The sequence below is a fragment of the Equus caballus genome, chromosome 1, assembly GCF_041296265.1.
Source record: "Equus caballus isolate H_3958 breed thoroughbred chromosome 1, TB-T2T, whole genome shotgun sequence".
NCBI classification, from domain to species: Eukaryota; Metazoa; Chordata; class Mammalia; order Perissodactyla; family Equidae; genus Equus; species Equus caballus.
Genome location: NC_091684.1, coordinates 28,299,301 through 28,320,791, shown reverse-complemented (window position 1 = coordinate 28,320,791; position 21,491 = coordinate 28,299,301). Strand labels below are relative to the sequence as shown.

At 48.7% G+C, this 21,491-nt stretch overlaps 2 protein-coding genes across 12 annotated transcripts in view; one reads left to right on the top strand and one right to left on the bottom strand.

Annotated features, from left to right (window-relative positions):
• The window catches only part of ARL3 (ADP ribosylation factor like GTPase 3), a 32,659-nt gene extending 31,656 nt beyond the window's left edge, over positions 1 to 1,003 (bottom strand). The window contains exon 1 of the mRNA XM_001498593.6: positions 708 to 1,003. Within this exon, the coding sequence (XP_001498643.1) occupies positions 708 to 710 (3 nt within the window). The 5' untranslated portion in view covers positions 711 to 1,003. The remainder of the gene's footprint in view (positions 1 to 707) is intronic.
• Positions 922 to 21,291, top strand: SFXN2 (sideroflexin 2). 11 transcript variants are annotated; one of them, XR_288847.4, is made up of 12 exons: positions 922 to 1,156; positions 11,680 to 11,864; positions 12,048 to 12,218; positions 13,331 to 13,429; positions 14,228 to 14,303; positions 14,626 to 14,711; positions 15,990 to 16,050; positions 16,440 to 16,506; positions 17,157 to 17,206; positions 17,546 to 17,595; positions 19,192 to 19,398; positions 20,070 to 21,291. XR_288847.4 is itself a non-coding variant. In XM_001498574.7 (12 exons), exons 2-12 carry the CDS (start codon positions 11,695 to 11,697, stop codon positions 20,167 to 20,169), a joined length of 978 nt encoding a protein of 325 aa, XP_001498624.4. In that variant the 5' UTR covers positions 961 to 1,156; positions 11,680 to 11,694; the 3' UTR covers positions 20,170 to 21,291. The 11 variants fall into 11 exon arrangements, 7 of the variants coding, with proteins under 7 accessions (XP_001498624.4, XP_070077909.1, XP_070077926.1 ...); XM_001498574.7 differs by having other exon boundaries at positions 961 to 1,156; positions 19,192 to 19,239; XM_014733372.3 differs by lacking the exon at positions 922 to 1,156 and adding an exon at positions 1,302 to 1,664 and having other exon boundaries at positions 19,192 to 19,239.
• Positions 21,292 to 21,491: the final 200 nt, after the last annotated feature.

Sequence of the window (21,491 nt, the reverse complement as noted above, 5' to 3'; positions counted from 1 at the left end):
CAGCAAATCTGCCTCCATCAACACGGATTAAGTACTGAAGGGAACACTGGTCATCACCAACAACCAGACTTTGCAGAACCCTCAGCAAGTAACTAACTCGGGACTGCAGAAGCGCGCCCGCCATGCAGTCACCGAGGCGGCGTAAAATCCACCAGGCATCCCTTCCAAGCGGCACTTCTTTGTGTTCTGGGATTTACACCCCTCCCCCCAGAGGCCCGCACTCAGCGAGGAAGAGGAGAGCGAGGCTACTATCTCCTCTGGTACCGCCAGGGCGACCTCAAAGACAGTAAGGCTGGCCATTCTCCCCGCTTCTGGCCCGGCCCCGGCGGACCCCCCGGCGGCGTGGGGAGGCCGATTCCCTGGGAAGATCTAAGCCTGCGTGAGGAGGCTGCTCTCTGCAGCTCCTCAGATCCGCCCTCATCCCAGTCCCCAGAGTAATGATGGAGCCCGGGCTCCGTACGCGGACAGCCACGCACACTTCCAGCCCCTTCCTTCAGCTTCGGACCCTTTGCAAGCCCCGCCTTCCTCCCCAGGCCCAGGTCTCCCTCGGGGCTCCCCGCCACCCCCCAAAACCAATCTAGGACCCAGACAGCAGGCTGAGCGCCGTCCCATTCCCTCCTTGGCTTTAAGCTCAGTGCCCCGCCCTGGGCCTGGGGACGGGCGGGGGCTGACCGGCCAGCTCCGGGGGCCCAAGCCCCCACACTCACCATCCTCCCGTCGAGTCCCTCCTCCTCCTCCTCCTCCTCCGGCGGCCTCCCCCGTTACCAGGGGCAACTGCTGCGGCGCCGCCCCCGACGTCTCTCGCACGCACAGCGGAGGAGCACAGCAGCAGGACGGGGCGGGGTCCAGCTCCGCTTTCTCCGAAGTGCGCAAGCGCGCCAAGGTGTCTCTCCCTCCCGGCCCCCCCCCCCCCCCCCCCCGGCCCCGCCAACTGCGCAGGCGAGAGGCGGCTGCTGACTTATAGAGACCCGGGGAATGGAGAAGGCTCTCCCACGTGGCTGGCGGGGGCCGCCGGGCCTGAGATTGGTCAGGCAGAAGGCGCGTGGGGGCGGGGCAAGGGGCGGTTCCTGGGCGGTGGCCCGAAGTGCATCCACGCCTGACTTCCAGCGCGGGCTGTCTGGTGGCAGTTGCCTCAGTACATTCCTCTCGGGACCAGGTAAGGGGTCTTGGGAGGAGGCCGTCCGCCGCATCTATTGTCAGTCCCCACATCCCGGGAGGGAGCTTGGATTTCAGTCCTGACTTTACCCGGGCGGGGCTGCGGCGCGGGCTGGGCTGCTGTGCGGGCTGGGCTTCCACCTGCCGAAGCCACGTGGCGCAAGGAGTGGCCTGGGGCTGCCCATGGACGTCTCCCTGAGGACCCCCGGCGCTTTCGAGTGCCAGGCTGAGGTGCAGGGGTGTTATGGGTTGCGCACCCATCTTCACACACCTGTGTTAGAGTCCGTGATGGAAGAGTCCCGCTGGTGGGAGGATGTTGTCGGAGGGCAAGAAGCACCCTGGAGACTGGTCCTGAGCGCTGAAGTGAGCTGACAGCGGGGGTGCAAGGCGTTTTGGAATGGCTAGGTTTTGCTAAGCTACGTTGGACCAGGCGGTGCGCCCTCGGCAATCCCAAAGGAGGCAGAAATGGGCCTGCAGTTCCAGGCAAGGAAGAACGAGAGGGCTTCTGGGTGAGTTGGGAGGTGTTACCCCCACTCCTTCCCCTGCAGGGCACGGGAAGAAGAGTTATCACGTATGTGCCAGGTCGTATTCTAGACTCGGCAGACAGAGCGGGGACAAAGTCTCCCCTTATGGAAATTACATCCTTCCTAGTGAAATGCTTTTCGTACAAGATTTTGTTTCATTCTCACAACCCTAGAAATTGGTTGTTTTAAGGGATACACTGGTTATTTTAAGCGATAAGAGTCGGGACTTGAACTTAGTTCTTTCTCACTCTTGAGAAAGTGCTTTTAAACACTACTGTATTGTCCAGGTAGAAGGAACAGAGTGGTTTAAATTTGAGATGTAAATCCCGAAGTTTTAAGAGCTGATAAAGTATGGGCACGGATGATACACCTGGAGGTTTGCAGATGTGTGTGGCTCTTACCTCACTGGGTTCTTGTGAGGGTTATGTGAATTATCATATGGCAAGTACATGGAACATTGCCTGGCACATAGGAAGTGCTATATAAGGCTAAGCTATTATTAATATAGTCTCATCTAGATTTTTGGGCTTTGTCCCTCTTCCTGCCAGCAGGCTTTCCAACCTAATTAAGACTATTGGAATGAAGGCACATTTTCCCTGAATGGTGCTTAGCTATTTATACATTCAACTAAAGTATTGTTTAAACATCTGCTACCTGCGTACCTGCTTCAGATCCTTGGAGAGAAGACACAGTTCAGAACCTTGACTAAGGTGTAAGATGAATGGTTAGTTCCATTCTCACTGGAATACACATGCACTTCTACAGTCCACCCATCTCCAGCCTGTTGATTCTTTTTTGAAAAAGGCAAGACAGCCTTCTCTTTCTAAGTTGTCTGGTGTCTAACGTCACGGTGCCTTGGAGTCATGTGAGTGGACGTAGGCATATAGCTGGGCCAGCTCCTTTAATTATTAGTCTCATTCTCCAAATTTTTCTAGTAGGCAGCCTTGCCACCAACCTTCGCCTATCTCAGCAGTCTTTGTGGCTGACCTTCTTGGGTCTTTGGCCACCTAGATCTTCCTGTGATGTGAGTACCAGCGATCGTATTTTCTCTCTCTCCCTACCTGGGGCTACAAACAGGGAAATCTTGGGACTTCTCCCCACACACCGCCCTTGCAAGAGGTTATATCCCAGAGGAGGTTTGGAAGCCTGTTGTGCGAGCTCTGATAGTGTTTGCCAGAGAAAATCAGCTCTCTCTGGAAGGATGAGCATTACTTCAGGAGAGGTAGTAGGTTATTTGGTTTTTTCTCTTTTTTCTCCCTCTCTTTTTCTTTCTTTCCTTCTTCTTCTTCTTTTTTTTTTTTTTTTTTGAGGAAGATTAGTCCTGAGCTAACATCTGCTGCCAATCCTCCTCTTTTTGCTGAGGAAGACTGGCCCTGAGCTAACATCTGTGCCCATCTTCCTCTACTTTATATGTGGGACGTCTGCCACAGCATGGCCTGATGAGCAGCGCCATGTCCGCACCCAGGATCCGAACTGACGAACCCCTGGCTGCTGAAGCGGAACGTGCTCACTTAACCACTGCGCCTCCGGGCCGGCCCCTCTTTCTTTCCTTCTTAAGATAAGCACCCTGTAGCTGATAGAGGACCTATCTAGGTGACCCTAAGCCTTTTGACCTTGGGAAAATAACGCCCTAGCTATTGTTAGGTTTTTGGATGGATAAACAGGACTGCATCTGTTAGTTGTTCAGCTGTCATGTCTGCCACAGTGCTTAGCGCAGGAACGTGTGTGGCACAGATGCTCAGCATGCTGGCTCAATCAGTGTGAACCTGTCTAGGTGTTAGTTTCCTCTTCTGTAAACTGAGATCTTGGATCCCTAACGTCTTTGACCTGTGACATTCTCTAATCCCAGAAGGAAAGGGAGGTATCGGTCAATCACCTGATTGATTTTCCTTTCCTCCCTTGTTCCCAGTAGTGTTGGAACCATGTTCCTTCAAAAGTGAGGCCACCCTGGACATGAGAGTGAACTTTTTAGGGAGTACTAGTTGTGGCTTATGTGGGAAGAGGGAGAGTAACTGTGCAAGAAAACTTAGAGACCAGATAGGACCCAGTATAGGTGGGGTAGACAATTTGCAGCTTTGTGAAAGCAAGGCAGCTCTTACTTGTGTAACCAAGGCAGGTTCGGAGTTTGAATTAACAGAGGTGACATCCTTGATGCCAAGAGAACCCCAGAACAAGTTGGAATGCATTTCAGGCAGGCAGTAAGTATTTTTAGAGGACAGGTGAGCGCTACAGCATGAACCTTACGATCTGTCAGTGGAGGCAGACTTTACACAGATAACTTTAAATAACGAGAAAGTGACAATCACAAAAGCCCGGCATGCCGCAAAGGAGGACAGGACGCTTTGGGAGTATGTAACCGAAGGGCTTGATTTTGCCCTGAAGGAAGCACAAAACTGTCCCCATTGAGGGCAATGGTGTGGGGGGAAGTGTTCCAGACATGAATTTAGATTGGTGTTTTTGGCCTTATGTTTTACATAAGACAGGGACGCGCAGGTCCCATCCTGACCTCCGTAGTGAAGGCAGAGGTCCTTGCATAACTTAGCAAATGATTACCGCGACGTGGTAGAAGTGCTTCCATTGTGAAAGACAGAGGACTTTCCAGTGCTGAGTTGTTGGGTTGAGGGTGGAGAGAGATGTCCGAGAAGTGTGTGTGTGTGTGTGTGTTTTGAGGTGGGGGTGGCATAGCGTTTTGCTCCATGGGGCTGTCTCCCTCGGGTGTGAGCATGGGCCTCTGTAAGCCAAGGCGGTGTGTGATCTGCTGGCCAGGCCGACTCCTTTTGGCTTCGTGCAGAGTCAGGAAAGTGAACTCTTTCCCCTCCCACTCCTGGGTTCAGTTAGGACTGGGTGCAATGCCTTCGGTCTTTGAACCAGCCTGCAGGAGGCCAAGTCAGCCTGTCCCTGGAGGGCAGGGCCCAGAGCTTTCTCCTGGGCTCCGTGGTGGAGCAGGAGAGGCTGAAGTTGGAGTTCCGGCAGTGGACACTTGCTGTCTGGCTGCTGACTTCTTCAGGGGTTGCCGCTCAGTGGGTGAGTCAGGGCTGGGCAAGGGTGCTACGCAGATTCCACGCCGGGCTTCTTCCTCCCGGGGCAATGACTTACCCCCAGCATATCAACTTGCGACATGTCTCCCACCCTAACAAAAAATCTAAAAACTGACCACCGCTCCCCCTTTACCCCATTTGTTGCTTACTCTTACCTCCTGCCTCTCTGGTTGTTCTTTCTCATCTTTTTTGGCTTCCTTTTTTCTTCTTGTCTCTTAAATATAGTGGTTTGTCAGGGTACGTCCTCAGCTCTACTCTTCTTCTATGTATTCTCACTGGAAAACTTAAACTACCTCAATGCTGCTGACTCACTGTTTTCTTTCTAACCCAGACCTCTGTGCTTTTTTTTAAGCCTAAATATCCAATTGCTGACAAACTGGACCTCTTAGTCAGCAAATACTTGAATTCTTGTGCTGGGCACTGAGGCCACGGGGGTGAGCAAAATGGACGCAACCTCTGGCTTCAAGGAGCTTATGGCCTGGTGGGAAGGTAGGCATTAAGTAAGATAAAACCACACAGTATTGTGACAAACTGGCATAGCTCTGAAGACAAAGTATGGAGCCAAGAAAGCTTACAGCAGAGCACCTGATCTAGCTGCCTGGGAGGAAGGAAGGGGTCCTTCAAAGGATTCTCTGCGGAAAGGAGGTTTAAGCCGAGATCTGAAGGATGGGTAGGTGCGTCCTTGTGGGTAACTCTAGACTGTCTCTGGAGAGCAAAAGGCTACTTTTTTGGGGGGGATAGCTAGAGTCCTTGAAATTATTTGCTAATGCATCTGCTTTTAAGGCTGCTATTTATTCTGAGATAGCTTTGCTGTAACTTCCCTTGCTTCCTTTGCTGCAATAACCCAAGGGTTTGTTGTTTTTTTTTTTTGAGGAAGGTTAGCCCTGAGCTAACATCCGCTGCCAATCCTCCTCTTTTTGCTGAGGAAGACTGGCCCTGAGCTAACATCTGTGTCCATCTTCCTCTGCTTTATATGTGTGATGCCTACCACAGCATGGCTTGCCAAGCAGTGCCATGTCCACACCTGGGATCCGAACCGGCGAACCCTGGGCTACCAAATCAGAACGTGTGCACTTAACCGCTGCGCCACCGGGATGGTCCAAACCCAAGGGTTTTTATTGAGGTGGTGGTCTTGAGTGGAATTCTTTCATTTACCACCTAATATAAAACATTTAATTTGGGCCAGCCCCGTGGCCGAGTGGTTAAGTTCGTGCGCTCTGCTTCAGTGGCCTAGGGTTTCACTGGTTTGGATCCTGGGCATGGACATGGCACCACTCATCAGGCCATGTTGAGGTGGCATCCCACGTAGCAGAGCCAGAAGGACCTACAACTAGAATATACAACTATGTCCCCAAGGCTTTAGGGAGGAAAAAGAAGGAAAAAATAAATAAAAAAATAAAAGATCAGGCACAAAAAACAAACATTTTTTATTAGATCTGTGGCTTCCATCAGCAATGCGTTTCCTTTCCCTAATATGCAAATACTGGCTTTGTTTGCTCAATTCTGTGAGTGCTTTGGATTTAGATCATCGTATAACTCAAGAAGATAGCTTTTAAAATCTTGCTCAAGCTGTGCCTGTGAACTTGTAATTTAATGTACATGGAAAATCCTCAGTTAAGGTGATATTTTCAAGAAAAAAGACAAATGACCTAGTCACGGAAGATATAGAGTTAAATCTGAACATTATTCCTATAAAAAAAAAGTTATGAGTAGGTGTTATTTAGTGACGAGGGGAAGGAATAGCATTCTGGACAGAGAATAGCATTTGTTAAGAACCTGATACAGGTGACCACCTATTGCATTTAAGAAAGTCCCATGGTGGGGCCAGCCCTGTGGCATAGTGATTAAGTTCAGTGCATTCTGCTTTGGTGGCCTGGGTTCAGGGGTTTGCATCCCGGGCACAGACCTGTACCACTTGTGTCAGCCATGCTGTGGTGGCGACCCATATATAAAGTAGGGGAAGATTCGCACAGATGTTAGCTCAGGGCTAATCTTCATCAGCAAAGAGAAAAAAAAAAAGTCCCATGGTACAGCAGCGTGACTATAGTTAATAATACTGTATTGCATATTTGAAAGTTTCTAAGAGAGTAGATCTTAAAAGTTCTCATCACAATAATAAAAAACTTTGTAACTATGTATGGTGACGGATGTTAACTAGACTTATTGTGGTGATCATTTCATAATATATGCAAATATCAAATCATTCTGTTGTACTCTTGAAACTAATATAATATTATGTGCCAATTATATCTCAATTTAAAAAAAAGTCCCATGGCACTTGGAACTCAACACGTGGAAAATCACTGTTTTCTCCCTTAAAGCCTATTTTTCTACATTCTCTCTCTCAGCACATTATTGCCCAAGTCAGAAACCCTAGGTATCACTCTAGATTCTTGTGATGTGTCTACTTGGCTAGGCCAAATGAAACCCCCCAGGATCCCCTCTCTGGCATGTTTCCACTCAAAGTGGGCTGAGGGAGAAGTCACCATTTTGTGGCATACACACACCTTCTCCCAGGTATTTGATCAAACACTAATTTAGGTTCTGTGGTGAAGGGATTTTGCAAATATAATTAAAGTCCCTGATTGGTTGGCTTTGAGATAATCTAAAGGGAGATTATCCTGGGTGGCCCGATTTAATCCGACGGAATCCCTTTAAAAGAGGGCTAGGCCCCCCACGGGTCAGAGACTCGAGCCACAGCTGGGCCTGCATTGCTCTCCTTCCCCCAGGATGGTCCCATCCTAACTCCCTGCCCTGCTGGCTTCAGGCTTGCTTAGCCAGCTCCCAAAATTACGTAAGCCAGTTAGCTAATTCCTTGTACTGTATCAATTTTTATATATTTATCAATATCATATATATATATGTATATACATGCATATAAAGGGTATGTATATATTCTACTTCCCTGGCTGAGCCCTGACTGAGAATATTCCTCCTATACCCAATCGCTTAGCAAGTCCTCAGATTCTGCTGCTTGAACAGGTTCTCTCCTTTTGTTCGCTGTCTCTGTTCTGGTGCATCTGGCTTCATTGGAGCCCCACTTCTTCTTGCCTGGATTATTGGGATTCCCTTCCGGCTGGTCTCCCTGCCTCCTATGAGGTCCTAACACACTGTGTTTATTCTCAAACAGTTGCCCAAGGTGTTGTTTCTAAACTACACATCTGATCTTGTCACTCTTCTTAAAATCTTTTAATGGCCTCCTGAAATTTTCAGGCAAAAGTTCAAAAGCTGTAGCTTTTTTATGGGACTTTATTTTCTCTCCTCTCTTAGCATGTTGATTATTCTTCTTTTGAAAATTTTTTTAGTGGTTGCCTTAGAGTTTGTAATATACATTTACAACTAATCCAAGTCCACTTTCAAATAACACGATACTTCACTGGTAGGGCCAGTACCTCATAATAGAGTATTCCCAATTCCTCCCTCCTTTTCCTAATAGCGTTGAAATATTGCACATATATATATATGCGTATATAGCATATGTATACATACCGTCATTCAGTTCACTTATTTGTAAGCTAAAATCACCAAATACATTGTTGCTATTATTATTTTGAATTAACTGTTATCTATTTGTTAACTGTTAACAATTAAGAATTACATTTTATTTTACCTTCATTTATTCCTTCTCTGGCACTCTTTATATAGATCCTAGTTGATGATCTATATCATTTTCTTTCTCAACTAGATCCTATGTCTATGATGATCTATGTCATTTTCTTTTAACATCTTGCAAGTCAGGTCTGTTGGTGACAAATTTCCTCAATTTTGTTTGTCTGAGAAAGTCTGTATTTCTTCTTCACTTTTAAAGGTTAATTATGCTGGATACAGAATTCTAGGTAGATGAGTTTTTTTTTCCAACAATAAATATTTCATTCACTCCACTCTCTTCTTGCTTGCATGGTTTCTAAGAGAAGTCCAATGTAATTCCTATCTTTGCTCCTCTATAGATAAAGTGTTTTTTTCCTCCATCGATAGGTTCTTTCTTGATTTTCTTTGTCTTGATTTTCTGCAGTGATTCTGTCTTTAATTTTGGAAGCTTCTCAGTCATTATTATTTCAAATATTTCTTCTGTTCTTTTCTCTCTTCTCCTTCTGGCATTCCCATTGCATGTATGTTACACCTTTTGTAATTGTCCCAAGGTTCTTACATATTCTATCCTGTTTTTTAAATTCTTTTTTCTCTTTTCAGTTTGGGAATTTTTTATTGACACATATTCAAGCTCACTGATTCTTTCCTTGGCCATGCCCAGTCTATGGATGAGCCCATCAAAGGCATTCTTCATTTCTTTTCTTTTTTTTTTTGGTGAGGAAGATTGGCCCTGAGCTAACATCTGTTGCCAATCTTCCTCTTTTTGCTTGAGGAAGATTGTCCCTGAGCTAACATCCATGCCAGTCTTCCTCTATTTTGTAGGTGGGATGCCACCATAGTGTGGCTTGATGAGCAGTGTGTAGGTCTACACCTGGGATCCAAACCTGTGAACCCTGGGCCACTGAAGCAGAGCTTGAGAGCTTAGCCACTATGCCACCAGGCTGGCCCCCATTCTTCATTTCTGTTACGGTATTTTTGGTTTCTAACATTTCCTTTTGATTCTTTCTTAGGGTTTCCATCTCTCTGCTTACATTATTCATCTGTTTTTGCATAATGTCCATGTTCCTATTGCAGTCCTTAACATGTTAATCATAGTTATTTAAAATTCCTGGTCTGATAATTCCAAAATCTCTATCATCTGGTTCTGATCTGTCTCTTCAAACTGTGTTTTTTGCCTTTTAGTATGCCTTGTAATTCTTTGTTGAAAGCCAGATGTGTGTGAGGTTTTATGTTTATCTGGTGAGGAGTTAGGCTGTGTTTATTGTTTGCTGAAGGTCTAAGTGTCAAAGGCTGACATTTCCTCTCCCCGGTTGTCTTTTGAGTTTCTGGAGCCTTCTTCTTAAGTTCTGAGACTTGCAGTTCTTTCTGTTGTTGTTTAGCTCTCCGTGTTATGATGCAGGAGCCCTGTTGTTGCTGTGGTGAAGTGTGAGGGGAGGGAGAGCGTCTTATGATTAGGGCTCAGTCTTTGAGGGAGCCTGCACCCCTGGATCTTCACAAGAGCTTTTCAGGCTCTCCTCACCCCTTTAAGTGAGACAGGAAGGCTAGAAGGGGCTGGAGTTGGGTGTTTTCCTGCCTCCAAGCCAGTTAGATTCTGGTAAAATAGTTCCCTTTGAGGGCAGACCTTGTTAAGAACAGAAGGCTCTGGCTGTACTTCCAAATGGCTACTTTTCCCATCTCTCTGCCAAAAGCACTAGGGGGTTTTTCTCTGATCTTCACCCTGAGAACCTGGTGGGGCTCCTGGAGGTAAAACTCCCCAAAATGTGGGCCCCCCCCAGACCGAGTCCTCCTGGAATTTTTAATAGTCAAACTTGTCCACACTGAGCGTCCAGCAATTTGTCGATTACAGTTTAGCTTTTCCAGTGCTCCCTGCCCCAAAGGCGGGCTTCTGCTTCTGGGGAACTGTGATTCCCTGTAGCTGCCTGTCTCTCCAGGTTGGAGGTGGTAGTTTGCCTTGTGACCTCAGTTCTCTGATGGGTCTAAGAAGAGTTGGTGATCTTCAGTTTGTTAGCTTTGGTCTTGTTGTGAAGGCAGGAGTGACAGCTTCCCAGCTTTTTACATATCAGACCTGCCTTAGCTTTTTGAGTCATGGATTCCAGAACCAAGTTGTAGGCAAGGGTTCTGAAGTAAATCAGGCTGAATGAAACTCCTGGCTCTGCCACTGGGTAGTGCCTGTGTGACTTGGTAAAGTTACTTATCTGTGCCTCGGTTTTCTCATCCATAAAATGTGGTTAAATTCAAGAGTATCTGTCTTCTAGGGTTATTGTGAAGCTGAATTCAGAAAATGCCTGTCAAGCACCAAGGAAAGTGTCTAGCACAGAGTAGAGCTCAGCAAGTGTTAGCTGTTGTCATCGTTGTCAGGTTTCCATAGGCGCTGGGTGCTTTCACCACTGGCTCTTCTTTCTGCCTGCGATACCTGTCCTCCATCTATCTAGCATTTACACATCCTTCAAAACATTGCTTATTTCTTGCTCTCACAAAGCGTGTTCAGAATCCCTCATCCATTTGAGATAAGGTGACCATATAATTTATTGGCCAAATTTGGACACTTTTGAAAGTAAAAAAGGGTGCTGTTAATAATTATCCAGGACAGCAGCCCCAGGCAAACTGGGAGATATGGTCATCTCAGTTTCAGATCCCTCTTCTCTGGCTTTCCACTGCTCCCAGTGTCTGCCAACAGCATTATTCACACTACTGTACTTATTGACTGACTTGTCTGTTTGCCTCCCATTCTGTAACTCTTCGAGGGCAGGTGTGGTACCTCAGTCACAACCATGGCCCGGGATCTCTCACAGGGCTGGCATGCGCCACGTGTGCATGTACACACACACAAAAACACACTGAAATGAGGAGAGTGATTATGCCTTGTTCATGTCATCCTTTATCTGTGATTGTTTTACCTTTAATGTGATCCCATGCCTTCTACCTCCTTCAGATAAATCCGTTCTATCTTCTGGGGCCTCACTTGCATTCCACCTCTTCTAGGAAGCCCCCTTTGATTGCTGTGCCCCCCTATCTGTACTTCCTCTCCTCTCCTGTACTTACTGTTGCTGTACATAAAATATACTGTTCCATGGATGGGCTCTCGTTCCCCAGTCAGACTCAGCTCCTCAAAGACAGGCCTTGTATTGTCCCTTTTCCCGGTCTCCCAAATGGCCTGATCAAGCACAGGACTGGCCACCAGCAGGCACTCAAGAAACACATGTTGGTGCCCAATTGCTGAGTCTGGTGGCCTTTCACTTGGACCTCCCCAAGCTGAGTCAGGTGATGCTAGTGGCTGGTGAAAGGAGGCAGTCTACAACAGTGAGAGGTGCTCAGGACTTCTGGGGCAAGCTTTGATTTTGGAGACAGTCTTTCTTTTTCCTCTGTTCCTTAAGCCCACAGTTTTGTGTATGAGCAAGATGGAAGGTGACGTGTCTGGCTTTAACATCGATGCCCCCCGTTGGGACCAGCGCACTTTCCTGGGGCGGGTGAAGCATTTCTTCAATATCACGGACCCCCGCACTGTCCTGGTACCAGAGCGGGAGCTGGACTGGGCCAAGGTGATGGTGGAGAAGAGTAGGTGAGTGGTTAGGGGAAGGGAGCTGGAGGCATGGGGGTGACATTGATGGGTCCCCTAGGGAGGAGGTGGAGACTAAAGATGAGGGAATAGGCAGAGAACTCAGGAAGGAGGGAGAAGTGAGAGCAGGGTGACTCAGGGCAGGGGGACTGGGAGGTAATTCTGCCTGTTGTCCTTGGGTGGCAGGATGGGGGTCGTGCCCCCAGGCACCCAAGTCGAGCAGCTGCTGTATGCCAAGAAGCTCTACGACTCGGCCTTCCACCCTGACACTGGGGAGAAGATGAACGTCATTGGGCGGATGTCCTTCCAGGTCCCTGGTGGCATGATCATCACCGGCTTCATGCTCCAGTTCTACAGGTGGGAACCGGGAGCCAGGCAGTGAGAGGTGCAGCTGCCTGGATGATGTGGGTCAGAGGACAGAACCATGCTGACATAACCAACCTGACCTGGTTTCTAAGTGTGTATACTATAATTACCTCCTCTTAAGAATGGACCGTGAGGCTGGAGGTCTTCAGGCAAGACAGGTGTTCATAACCTTTGATTGGAAAGAGTGAAAAAAAGTATTTAAAAAAAAAGGAGCCATATTATGATAATAATCATCATCATCTTTATTGATCCCTTCCCAGATACCAGGCACTGTGCTAAATTCTTTGCATATACCAGCTCCTTTAGTCTTCTCAGCAACCCTACTGAGAGGTACTATCATCATCTCCATTTTATAGATGAAGAACTGAGATGCTAGAGAGGTTCTGTAATTTGTCCAGGTCCACACAGCCAGGAAACATTGGTGCCTGGATTTTAACTGAGGCAGTCCTCTCTGGAATGCTCAGTGAATAAGCTATCCTAATTCCTTCTTCAAAAGTACTTATTAAACAATGTAATTTAATGTATTTTTTATCATGTAATATTCCAGTAAAAAAATGGGAAGACCCTTTCAGGCCAGTTGGGGAGAGAATAAACTTTCTCTGCAGCTCCTGGATGTGTGGCTCCTCCCCTTTCCTCTCTTCCTTCCCTCCTCGTCCTGGACACATCCATTTGTCCAGTTATTGAGCCAGGCCTTGGGCCAGGTGTTGGGAATATAAGGACTTTAGTCCCTCCCCTTAGGGAGCCCCCAGTTTTGTTGAGGAGACCAGGAAGTAAACAGTTTCAGTCCAGCTTGCTAAGTGGTAGGTTGTGGGGAGAATGTGGGGTTGTGGGAACAGGGAGCATGGAATGGCTGACTGTGTCTCAGGAAGGGCAGTGGAAGGGTCGAGAAGGTTCCAAGGAAGAAGTGCTCTCTAGGCAGAGCAGCGTTTAACCACATACAGAAGTAGGGAGAGTGGATATTCCAGGCAGGGGGCCAGCCTGTGCAAAAGCTCAGGTGCATAAAACAGCATGGGAGCTGTTGAGGGAATAGCAGGTGATGTGGTTGGACTGGTGTGTACCAAGCCCTCTGTCTCTCCTGTTCTCCGGGCCTCCTTTCCTGGTAGGACGATGCCGGCGGTGATCTTCTGGCAGTGGGTGAACCAGTCCTTCAATGCCTTGGTCAACTACACCAACAGGAATGCAGCTTCCCCCACATCGCTCAGGTAGGAGAGCTGAACCCCAGGAGAACTGAACCCTGATTCAGGTCATGGAGACCTGAACTCCATGTGGGTCTGGAGCACGTGGCTGTCCTCTTGCCTCTGGAGGTACAGCCCTTCTGAAGGGTTCCCGGGCCATCAGTCCTCCCTGGGCCGGTGACCAAGTCTCCCTTTTCAGGGTTTGGAAGTATTTTCTTAGGCTGACTAGGAGAGTATCTTCTTCCTAGACCAATTCAAAATGTGTTCATTCATTTATTCTGCAAATATTTCTTGAGTGTGTTTATATGCCAGGCATGGTTCTAGGTGCTGGGGATCCATTTGAGTGAGATGTGTGGTCCTTATTCTCAGGGAATTTAAGGTCTTTTAAGAAAACAAGCACAATAATCTCAGGCTGTGATTGCTGCCATTAAGGAAATAAACAGGGTGACAAGATCAAGAACAGCAGAGGGGCGTCTGTGTAGATCGGCTGGTCAGGGAAGTCCTTTCTGCAGAGCTGACGTTTCAGCTGAGTTCTGAAGGAGAAGGATTTAGCCAGGCAAGAGCCCAAGGAAGAATTCCCCGGATAGGGAGCAGCAGCATGCAAAGCTTCCGAGGCAGGAGAGAGCTTGGCATGTTTAAAGTACTGAAAGGAAACCAAGGGGGCTGGAGCATCGTGAGTCAGGCCCGGTCACAAGATGAGGCTGGGGAGAGATCATGTGAGCTTCTCAGGCATGAGGCCCCGTTTCCAGACTTTCTCACTCAATCCATGGTCTTGCCCTCAGCCTGCAGGGCTCCCCACTCCCAAGCATCTCTCTCCTTCACCAGGCAGATGGCCCTTTCCTACATCTCAGCTACAACCACTGCCGTGGCCACTGCTGTTAGCATGAACATGTTGACAAAGGTATGGTCTGGGGCTGCTGTGGGCACGGTGGCCACTAGGGGGCAGCAAAGTCCTAGGGAAAACCTCTTCCTCGAGGCAGGGGACATTTCTCCAGACTGGGTTAGTTGGGTATGGCCAGAGCCCAGCGAAGTAGTGGGAAATACAGCAGGGCTGTCCCCAGATTGGTCTTTCTTGGGCCTTTGAGGGAGTCTGGGTTCCCAGACTGGTGTCTGGATGTGTGGCAGTAGCGAGGTCTGATTTCTTGTTTTATAGTCCTTCATCCCTCTCCACTTCCATCTTTCAGTGAGCCTGAGCAACTCCCATTGTTCCCTTCCACCAACAGAAAGCACCACCCCTGCTGGGCCGCTGGGTGCCTTTTGCTGCCGTGGCCGCAGCTAACTGTGTCAACATTCCAATGATGAGACAGCAGTGAGTACAAGGATCCCTTTTCCTCCCTACAAACCATGAGGTTAGGGGAGGGGCAAGAAACCAAGGCAGCGGGTGGCTTCCTGGGGCAGAGGTGGGTGTGGGGAGGGCTGCTGGGTTGCACCCCTGAAGGGTCCTTGAGGATTGGCTGCTCCAACGGTGATGGCCCCGGGAGTGGTGGGTGACTTAGGTCTGATCTGTGGTGAGTGTTCAGGGAGTCATTGTTTGGATGGTGTGGGATCGGGGGATAGGGTGGATCTGTGGGGTTTTATACTAGATCGTGTCCTTTCTACTACAACTGTATTTAAGTCGTGAACTCTGCCTACTTCCAAAGCCCTGGGGATGGCTTACAGAATGAAATGCAGCAGAGTGAGGTGTCCAGAGATAGAACAGGACCAAGAAGCTTTGAAAGAAGCCAGAGGAGTAGATAGTTTTCCAGGCACCCGGCTCTAAGCTTCACAGAGGAAAGGTAAAAGGAAAAACCCGTTGTGTCTCATTCTTGTTTCTCGACTAGAGAAAGCATAGCTGTTCCTCTGTTATAAAATTTAATGATGTAATATATGTAAAGCGCTCAAAACACTGCCTGGAATGTAACAAATGCTGCATAAGTGTTAGCTATTATTGCTGCTGTTGTCATCATCCCCTCCATCGTCATCACCAATATCCACAAGCCACATTTTCTTGGGATTACCAGCAAATGGAAATTTATCACAATAGACCTTGCAGAAAGAGCACACTACCTGAATAGTCATTGCTCCTCTCCTCTCTCCCTCTCCCACCCAGCTGCTCCTTCCCAACAAATGAGTGAGTCCCAGTCACCTACCTGGGCTTGGGTTTAGTCAAGAACTGGCCTAAGAATGATCACGAGAGCAGCTACTGTTTGCAGAGCAGTACTCTGTGTCAGGCACTGGGCCAAGCGCTTTGCAGGCATTACCCCATTTAATCCTCACCAGGTCCTATGAAGTGGGTGCCATGATTATCCCCATTTTGCAGGTGAGGATAACTGAGTCTTTAGAAAGATTAGGAGACTTGCTCAAGAGCATACACTTACTCTGCAGTTTCAGGATTCAGTCTGGGCCCAGGGCTAGCTCTCTTAGCCATGGCCTTAGATCACTTCTGAGATAGCATTCCTTGGAGTGCAGAAGGAAGACCAAAGGGCTAGGCTGCAGGAGGTGGCTTCCTAGAGCTTGGGTACCCTGGCCTTGGTCCCCTGGTGTGTCACGTTGCTGGCAGGCTTCCCACACCCCTTTCTCACATCCAGGAACTCCTGTCTGTGTTTAGGGAACTCATCGAGGGCATCTGTGTGAAGGACAGGAATGACAATGAGATTGGTCAGTCCCGGGTGAGTAGAGGGCTCCCTTTGGGGTAGGAGGAGAAAATCCCCTCTCCCACACTGTCCTGTCCTTGGTGGTCAGAGCGGGCCTGGGCTCCATTGTAGGATTGAGAAGGCTTCTCCCTGCCTCCCTCCTCATTCCCCATCGAGTTTCTTTACATTTCTCTCTTCACAACAGGCTTCTCATGTCCTTGCTCTATCATTTATGATCCTGAAACCATAAAAGTCTGGCTGGGTAGGAGAGGGTTGGGTGAAGTTACTCAGTCCCTGGCAGGCCCGTCCGTTCCCCTTTACCATCTCAGACTTAGCCACAACCCTGACCTTGACCCAGCCCTCTGGTGCAGCCCGGGGATACTGGATAAGGTCATTCCTGACAACTTACTCTTTTCTGCCCACAGAGAGCTGCAGCCATAGGCATCACCCAAGTGGTTATTTCTCGGATCACCATGGCAGCCCCTGGCATGAGTAAGATGGGGAAGCCCTCCCATCCTGGGGGACCCTGGAACACGTGGTGGAGACCTCAGCTACACCCAGCTTTCGGGTGGGAGGTGGGACCCCAGCCTCTACAACTGTGCTCCTCACGCTGTTTGCTTGAGTGCTGAAAGCCACAGGAGAACCGCACTGTAGTTCTTGGAACATCAATTAATCAGAGATTTGGGGGAGATAGTTACATTCGTTCAATAAGTATTCCTTAAGTACCTTCATTGTGCTGGACACTGTGGGGTGCTAGGGAGATAGTGGTAGAGAAAATAAATCCCCTGCCCTGGTTTTGCTTCCAGCAGGGGTGCATGACAGTAGGAAGCAAAACTTACTTGCAGGAGCCTTCAAAGACAGTTTTAGTTGTGAGAAGGGTGCCGTGGGCCTGTGGTACTTGTCCTCCTGTTACTGCAGGTGTGCAGGTTGACAAGTTTGGGAAGCACCCATCTGCTGGGACTTGGGAGAGAGGTCGGGGGTAGCCCTGCCTATGTAGTCTTCTGTTCTTCTCCCAAATGAAAAGTATTTTCTGGAACTTCTGGGGAAGAGGAGGGAATCACTCCTCCCTGATCTGACTTTGCAAAGGGGTCTTGAGGAAGGCCTTAGAGCTCTCCCACCAGCTTCCCCCTGGTCTCTTCCAGTCTTGCTGCCAGTCCTCATGGAAAGGCTGGAGAAACTGTGTTTCATGAAGGTAAGTGGGGTTCTCATTGGGGTCGTCTCTGCCCAGAGTCCCCCAACCACACCTGTGCATGGGGGCTCTTGACTCTCTTACCCTTCCCTCTAGCTCCCACCCTTCATCTCACTCGAGTAGGGCCCGCACCAGTCCCTGCTGGCTGCCCGTTTCAGACACCATGCCTGGTTTCTTGGCCTTGTCTGCAGAAAGCAAGGAGAACCCCCTTCTCCCCGTTCAGAGCCAGGACTTTCATGCCTCCGGGTTTCTAGCTGGCTGATCGCTGGCAGGGCAGGCGTGGGGTTCACCTTAAGGTAGGTAAGTCCCATGTGGGTCTTTCTTTTGTTTGTTTTTGTGCAGAAAGTCAAGGTCCTGCATGCCCCATTGCAGGTTATGCTGTCTGGGTGCTTGTGAGTAACGTGTTTTCTTGGTTTGGGTTCTATGGAGGCTGGGGCACCCCAGATCTGTCTTCTTGTGTCACCCGTGTTGGAGAACATGTGCTCCCTTACCTGACTTCAAAAGTATCCGAGCTCAGAACACCTGTGGTCCATCTACAGGGCTGTTGCCCCATCTTTTTTGAGGGCATCAGGCTCGCTAGGCTCTATGCACACATCTGTGTGGAAAGCTGCGTGCTTGGGTGTCCTCCTGTCCCAGGGTCTCCCCTCTAACCTTAAATCTGGAACAGTTTTAGACAAGAGACAAAAATTATGAGGCAACTCCACCACAAAAAAGAAATGATAATTATGTGACATGATAGAGCTAATGCTGTGGTCGTTCTCATGTCGTGTAAGTGTATGAAATCAACATGTTCTACACCTTCAACTTACACAATGTTACATGTCAATTACATCTCTAAATAAATAAGTAAATAAGTAAATAAGTAAATAAGATGAGACAAAAATGATGAGACAGCCTCCGGCTATCAAGTCTCCCAGCCTCACCCAGGAGGAAGACACCACAAGTCATGACAGGTGCCTGCCACTGACTGGACATGTCCTGGCATTAATCGTGCTTTGCAAGGCTAATGACAACAACAACTAACACGTACTGAATGTTTTCTGTGTCTCTCGCATGCTAATGCTTCACGTCTATAATTGCACTTAATTCCCTCAACCCTAGAGGTATGTATACTGATAGACTGTCATCATCTGCTTTTACAAATGGAGAAACTGAGGCTTAGAGAGAGGAAGAAACTTGCCCAAGGGTAATAGCTGGAGCCGAGATTGGACCCTGGGCAGTCTGACATCATGCTATACTATCTTCTGCTAAATGAGTTACTACTGAAGGAGCGGTTACCATGGGCCGGGTGCTGTACGTCTGTTATCTCATTTAATCCTCACAGTAACCCTGCAGGGCAGGGACTCTTGTCCTCCCTCTGCTGTTTCAAAGGTGACTTGCCCCACGATTGCGCAGCTAGTACGTGGCAAAGCTGGAATACAAACCCAGGTCTGTTAGATTCTCATATCCTGTAAGACATGATTTTGGATCCATGTCATCGGAGAACTGATTAGAAATAAATACTCTCAGGCCCTTCCAGAACCTCCTGAATCAGCATTGCATTTTAACAAGCTCCTCGGGTTATCTGTATGTACAGTGAAGTTGGAGAAACTGCCCTTTACTGCTCTCCGACAGCCCAGGTGTTCAGTGAATACGGGAACAGGACGTTGGGTTTCTGCCCCTCACTGCTTTCCCTGCATGTCATCGGGTACTTGTGGTCTGTAGGGCTGCTGCTCATGCTCCTTTGTGATTCTATTATCTTCTTCATCTGCTCGAACGCCAGAGGTGGATGTGGGGTGAGGGACGGGAGGTGGAGGGGGCGCTGATTTTATCTCATGCCAGAATGAGTATCCCTGCTGAGGAGACCAGGAGAAGGGTTGGAGGGAGAGGAGCTCTGGGCCTGCTGGAAGGCAGGCCAGGGGAATGGGCATCTCCCCCTTCCTTTGGGGGGCTTGGGATGGGGTGTGCACAGGCCTGCCCCTGACACTTTGGTTTCTCCTTTCTTCCAGCCTCATCTTCATGGTGCCAGTGGCATGTGGGCTTTTCCCACAGAAATGGTATCAGCTCTTCGTTCTTCACTTTGTTTTACTGAACAGCCTGTCTCTGCTCTCCCTGACCTGCCTGCTGTCCTGAAGGAGAGAGGGAGGGGCAGGAAGGGCATCATTTGTCCAAGGACAAATGCCTATCAGCCTAAACTCTGGGCTTCTTAACCCCAGGTGAATGGTAAACCAAAACAGATCTCCAAGGGGCAGAGAGCTGAGTTGCTCCCTCCCAGTGGAGCAAGGGCTGCCTTGGAGAGCAGATGGGGGAAGAACAAGAGACCTTCTGTCCTTGCTCCTTGGGTTATTAGATACATCTCCCCTGGCTGGATCTGGCCTTTGAAATTGAGCAAGGAGGTAGGTACCTATTCTGGCTCACGTTTGCCAGAGGGTGGACGACTTGGACATTTCTACTTCCTTTGCGTGTCCTGGAAGGGGAGGAGGGGTTGAGTAGGGATGATGGAAAAGGGAAAGGAAGCATGAAACTGGGATGCAGAGGGAAGACTAGCTCCAGGAGACCAGGTGTAGCTTGAATATAAACTGAGAAGATGCCGGTCTCCCCTTCCTTAGTAATCTTGGTACTTCTTAGTCATCTGCTAGACATCTCCCGTGTTCTGAGCATTGTGCTTGTAATCTTGTACAGAAGATGGAAGTTTAGCACCAGGGAGAATGAGTCAGGCCTGAATAGAAGTAAAAGCAACATTTTGTGGTATACAGAGGCCATTAGTAATTCTGATGGAAAATCCAGAAGGGCTTCTTAAAGGTGGCATTTGAGATGGACTTTATCTGAGGGTAATTTGCTGCTTGTCCAAGTGCATGCTCATAACCCCCTTCTCCTCTCTTCTCAGTGAATTGCCAGTTTCCTACCTGGAACCAGAGCTCCAAGACACCATCAGGGCCAAGTATAGAGAACTCGTGCCTTATGTCTACTTCAATAAGGGTCTCTAAATGCCCCATCCCAGCAAGGACCAGTCTATACCCATATTCACCAGCTCCTCCTTAGCTGCTGTGTATACCTGTGCCCTCACTCCTCTTTGCCAACATGGCCTGAAGGCCAGAGTGGATTGGCGGGGGGCGGTGGGGAGGAGGGGGCGGGAGGATGCCTCGTGCTTCCACCCAGGCACCTGGTTTATTGGACTCCAGGGGATAAAGGTGAACAAGGGGAGCAAAGATCAAGTCTTCTGTCTGCTCCATCCTTCACCCCCATCCCCTGGAGACCAGGACCCCCTCAGGGAGAAGTTGCTGAGACCTGGGGGAGACACTGAAGCAAACCATTTGGAGAAATCAGGAAACTTTTGGGATTCTGTTTCCAGCCAAGATTAGGGAAGAGCCCCTGGGACAAAGAGATGCTCCTGTTCCTCTTCCCTCCTCCTCGTCTTCTCAAGCTGTGGACCCTCTTACCCATGCAATTCTAGCTAACTCAGGAAGGGCTAGGGAAGAGGTCTGTGTCACCTTGGGGCTCTCCTGCTCTCTTCCTCATTCTCCTCCCCATGCCCCCTAGTCCGAAAGCTTCTTTGGGAGAGCTGCTGAACTTGAGTTTCTCAGGCACGCAGGAGTTCTTCATGCTGAAAAAGCTCCGTGTGAGGCAGCAGAGTTTCAGGTGCTTCAAACCCTGTCTGTTGACACTGACTTTGTTCTCCTGCCCTAAAATCATGTCTGATTTTACTTCTGTGTTTAAAAGATAAATCCACTAACTGTGAGTAAAAAGGATGTAGGTAGGCATTAACTCCACATTGTAATGGGTATGATTTCCAGGCTGCCTCCCTTCCTCAGCCCATTGGGTTAAACACCAAAGACTGGTGTGTACTGAATAGGAAAGGGAAGGTTTATTTGGACACTGCTAAGAGGAAATCAGCCAGGACCAAAGAGCCTTAAAGGACACACAGCAAAGCACAGCTGCTCGCCCTTCCCAGGTTGGATTCTATAGGCAATTTCTCAAGCTCTGGGGGCGGGGGCGGGCCTGTTATGGCTTACTTGAGATCAATGTCTGTATGAGTTTTGTCTAGTAGAATTTACTGACTGTTCAAAAGACATCGCTGTGAATTAAATAAATTTCTTGAAAGAGCACAATGACCCTTTTACAGACTGAGTTAATAATGCCTGCGTGGAAAGCAGGATCTGGTCTGACTTGGGCCTTAGTGTGGAGGGAGGGTATCACAACTATAAGGGGAACCTGTCAGATGCCTAGAGGCCATTGTTCATTTCCCGTATTACAGAGGAGAAATCCCCCTGTCTTTGCTGGATGCTCCACAGGACTACCAGAACGGGAG